The 12968-nt window shown below is 34.3% G+C and overlaps 1 protein-coding gene across 2 annotated transcripts in view; it reads right to left on the minus strand.

Moving 5' to 3' along the window:
* LOC134838933 (IQ domain-containing protein H-like) overlaps positions 1-10791 on the minus strand; it is a 36642-nt gene extending 25851 nt beyond the window's left edge. For both annotated transcript variants that reach the window (XM_063854286.1, XM_063854285.1), the window contains exons 1-9: positions 10405-10791; positions 9746-9895; positions 9018-9133; positions 8320-8629; positions 8168-8248; positions 7691-7903; positions 7177-7351; positions 5747-5913; positions 2452-2588 (exon numbers count right to left, since the gene is read on the minus strand). In XM_063854286.1, coding sequence (XP_063710356.1) covers positions 2452-2588; positions 5747-5913; positions 7177-7351; positions 7691-7903; positions 8168-8248; positions 8320-8629; positions 9018-9133; positions 9746-9895; positions 10405-10518 — 1463 coding nt within the window. In that variant the 5' untranslated portion in view covers positions 10519-10791. The remainder of the gene's footprint in view (positions 1-2451; positions 2589-5746; positions 5914-7176; positions 7352-7690; positions 7904-8167; positions 8249-8319; positions 8630-9017; positions 9134-9745; positions 9896-10404) is intronic.
* Positions 10792-12968: the final 2177 nt, after the last annotated feature.

Below are 12968 nucleotides of genomic sequence, written 5' to 3' on the forward strand. Positions count from 1 at the left end.
GGGATTAAGTAAGTCGGTTGATATCAAACAACACACACGGAGAAAACCTGAGGATGAATAAAACCAACTTAACTTACTTAATATCACCTCCCTGACCACTTAGGATGATGTTCCGGCGTACGAAATTTGTGGACCGGTCGTACGATGGTGCGTCACTACTAATCGGCTAGTAGCTGGACGAGTTACCAAGAGGTTTGGGAATTAAGCAAGTCGGTTGAAAACCAACAACACACGCGGAGCAAACCTGAGGATGAAAGACAACAACTTAACTTGCTTAATTTTACCGTCCCGGACCACTTAGTCAGTCGTTGCGAAACAAATGTTTTGAAAAGCGAAAGAATGCAAACAGGTATCAAGTCGTTGTAAACCTTAAGTTTACCAATGGGGTTGGAGAATCAGGCAAATCGGTTAACTCTCAACAACACACGCGGAGTGAACCTGAGGATGAAAAAAATTAACTTAACTTGCCTGATATTAACTACCGAGACAACTAAACATACTTTAACTATACGGTTCAACGGAGTTTTGGACTAATTTTTCAGAAAATTTTCAATTTTCAAACAAAATTTTGTATATCTAGTAACCGTTAGTCTATGTTCCGATATTATAAATTTTCAATTCATCAAAAAAATAGCCAACATTTTGGCTATCGAGCAAAAAATCTAGTTCCGGTTATCTAGTACACGATTTAGAGCAATTTTTCTAATTTCAGTTTAATCAAACTGGCCAAAAATTTTCGGGTATCGAGAAAAATTAGGGGTGAGTACTGGCGTTGTGTCTCACATTTATAATATAAAACATCGTATCCGTAATTTATCAAAATTAAAAGTTTAGGTTCGGTCTTACAGTTTTTGTGAAGATAGGGCGCACCGATGAGATCGTCGGTCACAAACAGCCTCACTGAATAGCCCAAACCGTCTTGTTGCAAGTCAGAAACTCTGTCAGTGACTTATCGTCTGGATGGGTTACCCTGTCAGTGCTATTGAACTCCCAGACACATCCATTATGAATTTTTCAGTATAACCGTTTTTGTAATAATAACTCGGATTATTATAAGGGAATTAACTAATATCTGTCCCTTGTGGGGCGCCAAAAATGTGCGCTAATCTCTACAAAACAAAGTTAAAATCAATATTTTATTCGTATTTCTCGGTAAATACTCGTGTTTGGTCATAAATCGGAATATATCCATAATTTTTGTATAAACGGACATAATCAGTCATAAACGACTATAACTCAAACTTTTTACTTACATCATCGTATATCGGACGCAACGCCAGCTTGACCTTTTCCGAAACTGTTTGACTTTTGAAGCAATTAAAACCAGCTTGACTTTTGCAGAAACTGCAAAAGTGCAAAAAAAAACTGCTCTTTTGTAGGTCGTAGTTTTAAATTTGAACGATTTATGTTTCACGCATTAGTTACGTTTTGCGTTGCAACAGCCTTTGTTCGCCACTCAATTTTGTCCAATCTCCCTTCGGCTTATGGCCAATTACAATCGATAAAATGAGATTATGCAGTCGTTAAAATTGTAATGCATTCAGGGGCGGATTTAGGGGGGGGGGCGGACGCCCCCCCCCCTCAGGGATTCGACCCCCTGCCGACCCAAAGGGTCCCCCCTTTGATACTTTTTCAGAAATCCATTTTTGGCCGACCGACCCTAAAATTTTTCTAAAGGCGCCTTTGGCGCCAATATATACTAACTTTGAGGGGGAGCGCGCGCAAAAAAAAACGCGACTTTTTGTCAAAATTTTTCAAAAATTGCCCAAAAACGGCTTTTTTGACTGTTTTTAAAAATTTGCCTCCGGCGCAGAAAATTTAGCCAAAGTAAGGGCAAAACAGTGCTTTGGGAGAGCTCGAAAAATCAATTTGGCCGACCTAAAAAAAAAAAAAAAGGTCGTCAAAATTTTGGAAAATTTTTTGAAAATCCGCCCCCCTCGAGAAAATCCTAGATCCGCCCCTGAATGCATTTATTTTTTAAAGATTTTCTAAAATTTTTTTTATATTTTAATATTTAATATTTAATATTTTTAATATTATAACTTGTATACTATGTATAATATATTTACGTATAATATATGTATAATATAACATTATAGTATATATAATATATGAACCTTTAACAATATAAATCAGTTTTAAGAGACAAATATTCGTAGAAAATGAGTACGTGCAATCTTGCAAAACAGGGATATCGAGAGAAAAAAGTCCTCTGGCTTCGAGAAAGCCACTCACAAAGTAATTTTTCAGAAATTAATTTTTTTTTCATTAAGTAATTTTAATAATTTTTTGTGGCTTCAATAGTTGCACAAATTGAGTCAATAATGCTTTGAGAAAAGTAGTAGATCTTTTTTCACACGAGCCCGCTTATATGGAATCCGAAATCAACCCCCCTTTACTCCCTGATTGATCAAAATTGGAAAAAAAGAACAAATGGATGAAGCTGCGTACCTTCCCCAATTGAGACAGTAGTGCTGTTTGAATGCCCCGTACTCTGGCGAGGAGGTCTTGCTCTTGCCCAGCTGGATGGCGAAGCGGTGATCCAGACTCCTCAAGTGCTCGGCCGAGTGGGGGGTCACGGGAGGGGGCTGAACAGAAACGATGGGTTTGAACAAAAATTAAACTTTTGGGGAATTTATTCGTTACAGACGGACAGAATGTGTAAATACCCGAAAATGTTAAGTATTTTCGAAAGAGTTAATTGGTTGAGTTTAACCCTTTTAACATAAGCAGCTCTCTCAAAAATAGTCATTGTTTTTTGTTCACTCAATTGTGATTGGCTGATTTCATTTTTGGGCATTAAATTTTTATGGTATTAGAGATTTTACAATCATAATCAGCCAGAACTTCAAGGTGTAAAAGTTGACAATACACGTAGGTAAGTTTTGCTTTCAGCACAGTTTTGAAAGCAGGACTTGGGAATTATTAAGAAAAAGTTAATTGCAATCAATCGAGAAAAAAATCTGAATTGGTTTCAATCTTTCTAATTCAATCATTTTTTATCGTTTATAAGGGCGTCCACTTTTTGAGGCGTCCTACCCGCACCGAATTTCTCCATTGATAATTAATTATCTTGCGACTTCGTGGTCGAAAAAAAATTTAACATTCTAATAATCAATTATATGACAATTTCAAATTCGAAGACAAAAATACTAGATTAAATGGTCAAAAAAATCCATTAAATTTTTTGTTTTGTAACAACTTATATTGCAGTTAGAATATTTTTTTTCTCCGTAAAAATCAAGAAAATGGATATTTCTCACCATAAAATCGAAATTTATATAAATTTTTTCTCCAGATAGCCCCAATAATTTGCTTGATCATGAAATTACAAAAGAATCAATCTGTTCCCATATATGAAAAACCATTTTACATATGGGATAATTTTAACCATGACTTTATATTTTAAAACAAAACTTCATTTTCTTTTTGATTTGATAATATTAATAGTATGCAAAATTTAAGCAAACTGAATTTAAGTTTTTTTCGTCTCTTTATCTTTATCTTCGGCGTATTTGCGCTATTTGTATTAATGATGGATTCATTCCGCAATTTTCCGCCGTATGGTGAGGAACTTTGTATTCGGTGTGTTTTAGTTTTTTTTGTTCTTTTTGTTTTCCACGCAAAATCAGGTACCACAAATAATCATCGGTTTGGGTTTAAGTGATATATCATATTGAAGACCATACAGTTGTGATCGAACTAAATTTTAAAAGTTTGAAAAAAATTCCCCAGTGTCGAGAAAAACTGGTATGAAATGATTAACTTTTCGTCTCATTTCGAGCGAATAAAGCGAGCGAGCAGTTTTATTATGGCTTAAAAGCTTATAATATCTAAATTTAAAACGTAAAATTTTAGTTTTTTTAGGTAGCGTTAAATTACTTTGAATACTTTAACGTATTTTTGAAATCATAAGTTTCAAAAGTTCAAAAAACTGAAGGAAACTTGAAAAAAACATTCTGAAAAAGTTTTTAATTTTTTTTTCTAGTAATTTTTCTGCAAAAATTGTCTTTCCATTTGCATATTTCAGTATGGCTGTCGAATATAACTAATGCACAGTTTTTTGTACCTAATATACTTAATCCGCCACTTTAAAAGAAAACGACAATAATGGTCGGAATTTCTGATCAACTTACACAATAACTGGCTATCCTTGTTTTGTTTTGGAATGTTTATAACCTTATAGCAAAAACTGAAGTTTTTAAAGACAAATTTTAGTTCCTTTCATCCATAATGCTGTATTTGTGTTACACCGGTTTTCAAAATTGTTTGCTTGCTAACGCCTGATTTTATTGCCTTGATTGTTTCAAGCATGCTGATTTTTTTTGCCTTAGATTGTTCTAAAACTCGTGCTCATTAGGGGCTTTCATAAAAAAAGTCAAATCAAAGTTTATTGTTGAATCTAGTCTCGATGCTCGGTTTTTGATGCTTTTTTCATAATTTGAATTAATGGCTTAATCTTTATTTTATTGCATTAGATTTTTTGAAAGTTAAAATCATTAGTTTTTTTTCCTGGTGATTTTAAGAGAATTTTAGTAACAGTGCTTGCTTGACCTTCATTTCATTGCCTTGATTGTCTTCAAACATGGAATCACAAAGAGTTTTTGAAAAACTTCTTGGAAAACTGAGTTCAATTAGGTTAGTTAGTTCTAGTCACAAAGCTCTATTTTGTTTCTTTCATTTTAGATTTAAAAAAATTGTCTATGACTCAATCCAATCACTTGATAATTTACGAACTTGAAATGATACGGAGTTTTATAGGAAAAAAATTCTAGAAACTTCTAGGAAAAGATGTTTCAATTATGAATTCACCAGGAGTTTTTGAAAAACTTCTAGAAACAATTGGGCTTTTAAGACGTTTATTAGTCACTTCTAGTCACAAAGCTTCATTCTGTTGCTCTTGTTTTTAATTTAAATTGCTCAGATATATTTATTGCCTAAGATAGATTAGAAACTATAAACAATTAAGATTTTTTTTGAAAATTCTCTAGAAAAAATTGAATTTTTTTCATCGTTTTCAGTTAAGACGTAGACTTATGATCCGTTTTTGTTGCTCATTTTTATATAATCATTTTTTGTGACTTAACTTATTGTTCAAAATTTTATTAGAATTAGAAATCAGCGGGAATTGTTGAAAAATTTTAGGAAAAACTTAATGTTTCAAATGATGATTCTTAGTTAATTCAAAGTCGCAGTGATCCATGTTGGTTGGTCTTGTTTTTGAATTCAAATTTATTAAATAAAATTCAAGTTACAATGAGTCATGTTTTTAAATAGATTTACAGGGGATACTAGTCAGATAAAAATTGAGTTGTCACTATACACTCATTGCATCACTTTGTTTTTAAAAAAAAACTCTTATTCTTGGATATTAAGGGTAAGTCGGAACGTTCGAAGCTTTGCTCTGATACGAGCAGTCTTGTTCCTTTGTTGATTCAATTAATCATTCATTTTTTATTTTAATCATTCATTCAGTTTTTTATTTATTCCTTCATTTTTTTACTCAATCATTCATCCATTTATTTATTCCATATTTTAGTCATTTTTTATTCATTCAATTTTTCGTTATTTCTTTCATCTAAATGTTCATTCCTTTTTTCACTCTGTCTTTGATTCAGTTAATTTACCCAGTCAAGGTATCTTTAAAATTTACCGGAGGCTGGAAGAAACGATAATAAATACTACTCGGTATCTTTAAAAATAATTAATTATTTTGGATTATTCGAGTGTAACATTTCCTACTCACATATGGGTGTGAGTTGGGAACTCTGGGCACCAGTGCCATCTCCCCCTCCAATCTTCTCTCGGTTGGACCAGTTGTGGTGGGGGTGTTTCCCTCACTCGCCTCGATCACTGTCGGGTTCAGAACCATCGACTCTTTTTTCCTCCCGCTACCATCATTCGCCAAGTTTCCTAAAACAACATCAATTTTTAAAAATCCTCCAAAGTTTTTTTATTCTTTGTCCTTTGTACAATATTACTAGATCAAATTGTGAAATGCAATCAGTGACGACGTTTACAGAAATTTTGTGTGAAGGGGGAGGTCTTAACTGTTGAATTTTTTTGTCAATTTTTTTTGGGTAGACCAAATTCATCTTTTGAGCTCCCCATAAAGCCGTATAACCCTCCTAATCTGATTTTTGTTCTTAACTAATTGGCAAATGTTGACCAAAAAATTTGTGTCTTACTGGCGTGCACTCTTTCTTTAGTTCAAGTATTTGTTGGCGCCAAGGACATAAAAATTTTTTTTATTGTTATTCAACAAAATATGGATGTGGAAAAAAAGCATGCGATTAAGTGCCATTGTTGTTTCGTTTTATTTTAATATCTCGAATAGTTTCAACCCAAAAAATTGCCCTTATAATTGTTAAATTTTTTTTGAGGCAGTGTAAAAGCAGATAATTTAAGTTCAAAAGTTTCAAAAACATGTTTTTTTTAAATTGTTTCTAACATGAGTAGATACCCTAGTCATTCATGGAGGTTTATCTTGCAAAGTCTTGCTAGATTTTTGGAAATGATGGTTCGTTGCAACTGAGGGCAAGTGAAAATTGCAAGTGAAAATTGATATGTCACAAAGACTTTAAGTACGAGTTTATGCTCAAAGAAAAAGCTCAGAAAACTTATTGTTTTTCCATAAAAATATTTTAAAAACTCTCACTGGAAAAGGCTACATTGAAAACAGATCATATCGCAAGATCTTGTCAGAATCTCGCTAAACCTTCAAAAATAGTACATGCTCTTTCTTGATAGACTATGGTAAATGCCGAATGCTAATAACAAGTCAACTGTAAAATAATTAAGAGTTTACTCAATAAAACGAGCAGTACAAAAAATTCTGAACCCAATGGCTAACAAACACAAAATTTCTGTGGGAAAGTATTATTTTTCTGATATTTTCTAAACACCGAATTCTTCTGAGAAAATCTGAATACTTTTTGAATACTTTTTTTTTCCTAAAATGGAATTCTTCAAGTGAAATTTTCAAATTGCCCTCTTGGGCTGTAGAAAAAGCCACAGCTTTCAAATTCAAATATGCATCTATTTTAGTTTTAACTGACCACGCAAATAACTAAAAATGGGCAAAAATAATCTGATTCTTCCAATATTTTCCTTGACAAAAATTCAGCAAACACTTCGAAATTTACCAAAATTTTCGATATAAAAAATGTTTCTTACCTTTTGGAGTTCGGGTGGTGGGCTCGCCACTCGGAGGTTCCAGTTGTAGCGAAGACACTTTCTGCTGCGACGGACGAAGTAGTTTAGCTGGTCGTTTCGGGTTGATCGGCTTTGAGGTCACTCGCTCGCCCTTCTCGGAGCAGAGATCGCTTTCCGTTTTGATGTTCGGATCCAACTTGAAAACATTTTACTTTTATTCCCTGAGTCTGATTTTAATGTTTCTAGGAAAAACTTACTTTTTCTCCTTGGAAAAAATATTATGAGAAAAAATTGTTAGAAACTACCCAAATAGTAAACAATTTTCACGGAGGTAGAATAATATTAAAATTCAACTATTCATTACGATTTTTCAGAGATTGGCTTTTAACACAGCACACTCTTTTGAAAAATTTTACCAAGATATCCAGCATTCTTTTCTGAATGAATTTGATCATGCACAAAGTTAAATTTTTACTCTAGCTTTACTTATAGAAGAGTTAAGAACTCAGTTTTTTTTGTGATTTTGTTCACTTACCTTGACACCCGTCAGGGTAGAGTCTGCTTTCTTAGTCTCCTCGGGGGTGTGTTTCCTGTTCCTCAATTCCCCTATTCTGTGTAGGGGGGCCCTGCTCTGTCGGATAGGGGAGGGCTCAATCGTGATCTCGGCCGCGGGGGGAATCAAACCCCGCTCGATCAGACTCAGCAGACCTCGGTTCAGATCGTCCTCAGAAATTCCTGGCGGGTTCAGCTGCATTTTAAAAGTGTAAAAGATGCTTTTGCCCAAAAAAGAATATTAAATAAACTAAAATGTTGACGCGGATTGCACTACCTGGGATCACCAATTCTAGGCACCTTTTAGGCACTTTATGTGGAATCTCCAACTTGTTAGCACAAAATGCTGTTTTCTGTCTTTCCAAATCTAATTTGTTTTGAGAAACACTTCAAAGTAATTGTTTTCCTAGTTTACAAGGCTGGAAGCTAAAGAGATTTAAAAAAATGAATGAAGACGAACCTGAGGGTAAATTCGGTTAACTCGAGGCAAAACTGTTGCCGGTTCAATGTTTGACCCTTTGTGGATGCGGTCCATTCCAGCCTGCAACAAGCTTATTTTAAGAATTTCTTATTGGATATTCCGGAAAGTTCTAGAATGAAATATGTTCTCACGTGGACATAATCTTTTTCCTGGACAATCAGCGGCAGCGAGATCCCATACATTGCATGCAGTGTCTCGCGATTTTCAGGATGTGTCGGATCCAATATCTTGATGGCCTCCTGGTCATGTTGCATTTTGATTCCCGGGGATTCGAACGACACTTGCTTAGCTCCCATCAAGTCATGAACTCCTGATTTGGGGGCCATGGGTCGTTTGGTTAGTAGCTTGACCATTTTTGGTCCCTCCTCGTAGGAAGTTAGGGCCCTAGATTTGTCCATTGGAGTGTTCCGATGTCCTAGAGCTTCTTGGGTGAGTTTGTCCCTGTATTAATTGATAATTGTACCTTGTTTTTCCATTAACTTTATAGACATCAATTTAACGAAAACACAATAGGAAATGCAAAATTGATGCTTATATGAACAAAAAAAAATGATTATTCACCTCGATATAGCAAGAGAAAGATTGTGAAATCTTATCGTATACAAAGAAAGATTACACAACGTACTTTTCTAGATAAACCGCTGAAATCTTGCGCGGTTTTTGAGCGTTTTTTTTTAGACAAACCGTTCAAAAACCGCTCAAACTGCTCAAATCTTGCTTCAATTTAGGTGAAAAATCTCGACTCGGGTTCCTTCACAAAACTGTCACAAAAAAAAGTTTTTCAAGTTCATCAATAGCTGAGATTGAACAAAGTATATGAAGTGTGTACCTGTAGAGTTTGTCTGGGAATGGCTGGTCGAACTGTGGCATGTGTAGGTTGGGATCCAGGGTGGGCAGAGTAGTCAACTGCTGGTTCCTGTACCCCACCAACTCTTCCCCATGTCTCTGCATATTATAATCACCAATTCAAGTAACTGTTCAGGAAAAACAGGAAAAAGTGGGTCTTTGCCATTACAGTAACCCAGCCTTTGTAACAAAAAATTATAGCCACCTTCTTCTTGTTTTTTTTAATTCTTATGGGGGAGGGAGGGGACTATAATTTGCCAAGGGGCCTTAATAGGAAAGATATTTTTGATGTCTCAAAAATTTGTCATTGAAAATTCATTAAAATCATTGTTTTACTATGTTTTTTGTTTCTGAAAATAGAACAATTTTTTTCCTTCAACCCTCATTTTTCCAATTTATTGTAATTGGGAACAATCGATTCAAGTATTTAATCAGTCAATCATTAAAAATGTATAGATTTAAAACTTTCAGGCCGCGTCGTGAATGTGATAGAAAAAGAACGACCTTGAGTTTCGTAATCGGATAAAAAACTATCCGTGGTTTTGGGTTAATTCGATAATTCGACACCGTTTTACCTGATGAATTGAATGAAAAATTGATTTCCGATAACAAAATGAGTCGTTTTAGGTTGACTAACTTCGTTCAGATTCGGTTGACCCGGAAGGATGTATCCAGAAAATGGGTACAAACTATGCAAGACCAGATTCTTACCATGATGGCCATTTCTGTGTTTGAGATGGCGTTCTCTAGGGTACTGATATCCAGACCTCCATGCCCTCCCCCGAAACTACCCGAGCCACTGCCCTGGATATTGGCGGTCAGAAGAAGACGCTCTTTCAGCTGCTTCAAATCTTCTTGCACCTAAACTGCCAAAAACATTCCTGAAATGAAGCCAGAGTTAAGCTTCATTATAAATTTAAAAATTTGGCGAGTAAAACTTTTAACAAAAAAAAAATTTTTACCTCTTCAATAGGACAGAAGTTCGTCCAGAATCCAGATTTAAATTCAAAATTGACTTATAGCCTATTAAATTGAATATTGCATAGATTTTAGAATGAGAGATTATAATTACTTGGTCTTTTTGTATGTACAAAACGTTCACTAACTTTTCACTTTTTGTCCCAAGTCGTTTTTCGTGATAGGGTTTTCGAAAAAAATTTCTGAACTCCCCTCGGATGTTTTTCAAATAATAACCACTCGATATAAAGTACTCTTGAAGATTTTAAATCTTGTTAACTAACCCCATTCCCCCTATGGTATCAAGTATCACCCCTTTAAAAAATCAATGTCTCAGCATAAATGAATTTTTCACCTCGCAACAACCACAACCCCCCCCCCCCCCCAAAAAAAAAGAGGCATTCTTTTCCTACCTTGATGAGAACTTCTCCTGGAGTTGAAGTCTGTTGGCGTCCCGACTGCATTCCGCCGGCCAAACTCATGGGCATAGGCGGCATCACCCTCTCCCGGTACTGCTCCAGCTCCATGGCCCCAAAATTGGTCAGAGGTCACGATCAACGGTAATAGAAAAATATGTTTCCAATAAAAAATATATAGCCGACAAAACAGGTCTTATAGTTTTTATTGGTTATGAACAAAACTGATTAAAAAATTGTTCAAGTGTTATAATATCATTTTATTTATAATTTTCGTTCAAAACCAAACGTAATGCATTTGTGCACGCGGTATTGTTTGTGAATTCACTAATCTATAAAACGCATGCGTTGTTCTTTGTTATTGTTGGTATTCAACATTCTGCTGTTCATGGTAGATTTTTATAACCAAACGACTTATCCAAATTGAATATAGATCAAAAGATAAAACGTTATACATAGAAGCGAGTTGTTTAAAAATTACACATGATTGAAGGTGATTTTCACTAAACGGATTATGTTATAATCGGAATGACTTGTTTCGAAATGAATTGTTTTCGGCCAGCTTAACGTAAGTTTTACGGAAGGGTAACAACTCCCTAAAGTATGGAATGTTCCGACCATAGTCTTAAGTCCTATTAAAGTAGAAAAATCTTCTTCTTTTTTTTTTTAGAAATTAGTCTCGTTTTTTTTCTGAGTGGTGTGATGAAAAATGAAAAAATCTAAACAAAAAAACAGAACTTAAGCATATTCGACAGTCAGCCCCCCCCCGTCGGCACGCTACTGTAGACAATTATAGTAAAATAGACAGATTCAAAAACCGTTTTGTAGAAAATGACTGGAAAAAACTAAGTTTTTCAAAAAAAATTTCAAAATTTTTAGCTGATATTTTTTGATTACAACTTTGCGCTAAAAATTTCCAAAAACGAAGTGTACTCAAGTAAAACAAAATCTAAGCTCAAATAAGCTATTCTAAACGGCTTTTAGTAAGCCTAATTAAGCCTGCTCACTCGCCTTATTCGCTTAAAACATAAATCAAAAACTACAAATGGCTTTTCATTGACACTGTATCACGACGAATCACGACTGAAAAATTTTAAATAAGAAATATCACTCAACTCATTTCGATTATTACTAGTGGCACCTAATTTTGCGTGGAAAAAAAGTAAAAACAAAAAGAAATGGGCTGAATAAAAGTAATGTTTTGATCGGTATTTTGATTAGAAGGAGAATAAAATGATGTTTGCTTGACCAATGTTTCATGTTTTATTTAGTTAGCACCGCTTTGGAGCTAGAAAAATTAAAAGTGTCAGCATCGAACCAGCAATTTTTTGCTACATTTTTCACTTTTCTTCTCCAAATTATCAATAAATTATCGCTAATTTATCTATGTTTCTCGATAAAAAAATACAATTTCTTGGATCTATGAAATGCCATGGAATAGTTCTTTGAATTTTATATAAAACTAGCTAGCAAGTTTTCATCAATGATTTTTACAAGGACTCAACCCAAGAGGTCAAAATTAAAGGTTGCTACACAATAATTTCAGTTTTTTTTTATTAACTGCTATGTAGTCAATTGCTGCAAGGATGTCTTATTGTTGAACCCAGAAATAGTAATAGAGGAAAAGCAATAATGGGGTTTCGGTAATTAAACATTTTTGTTTGAATAGTTTCAGGTTAATTTATTTCAAATAATTTAATCAAATTTGACCCGAGCAGTTGTAGTATTGAGAAATACTACACAGACAAAAAACCATTGTCTTAATTGTTTATTTAACGACCCAATTCTAATTTGGAGCGTGCCATTTAAATTAAAGCCTCTTTTCACTAAATCAGATATTGACTGATTTACTCTTATTAGGACTATAAAATCTTGTTTTGAAAATCCAATCCTTTTTAAATACTTGTCCAATTTTTGTCATTTTTTCATGCTCACTATTTTAAAAGGGCGGCGATTATTAACACGTCCCTTTTAACTTTAACTTGAAACACAATTGATAAATATTTAGCAGTCTTGCCGGCTGCGCTGAAATTCTCCTTGCTTTGATTACGCAGAGATGCACCTGCAATATGATGCATCAGAGAGAGTAATATGAATTTTTAATCAGACAAACTGAAGGCTGCGGTTTTAATCAAAGGGGACTAATAAGTTAAAGATATTTGATTTGAAAAAATCAAATAAAAACTAGTTGAAAATTCCCTTATAAGAAAGGGAGAACAAATGAGCAGGTGAAACCTGAATAATGAAAGATTGAATCAGCCGCCGGTTTATGCTTACGAGCAAAAGGACTGGCCTGAAATCTCCAGTGTTTCATTTTGCTCAGTAAGCAGCAAGTCAGATCTCTTCAATCAGATCTTTTCAAAATAAATAATTTTTCTTTTCTGCCTTTAAAATAAAATTAAACTAGCCTTTTTCACAAATAAAATAGAGAATAAATTCTCATTTAAAGTTCGATAAAATTATAAATCGAGATACTCGAGATACCCACACCTGAGGAAGTTTGGACTACAAGTACCAAAAGGACTACGGCAAGACGATACTGACGACCAAACCAGATGTGC

The sequence above is a fragment of the Symsagittifera roscoffensis genome, chromosome 2, assembly GCF_963678635.1.
Source record: "Symsagittifera roscoffensis chromosome 2, txSymRosc1.1, whole genome shotgun sequence".
Lineage (NCBI taxonomy): Eukaryota > Metazoa > Xenacoelomorpha > Acoela > Convolutidae > Symsagittifera > Symsagittifera roscoffensis.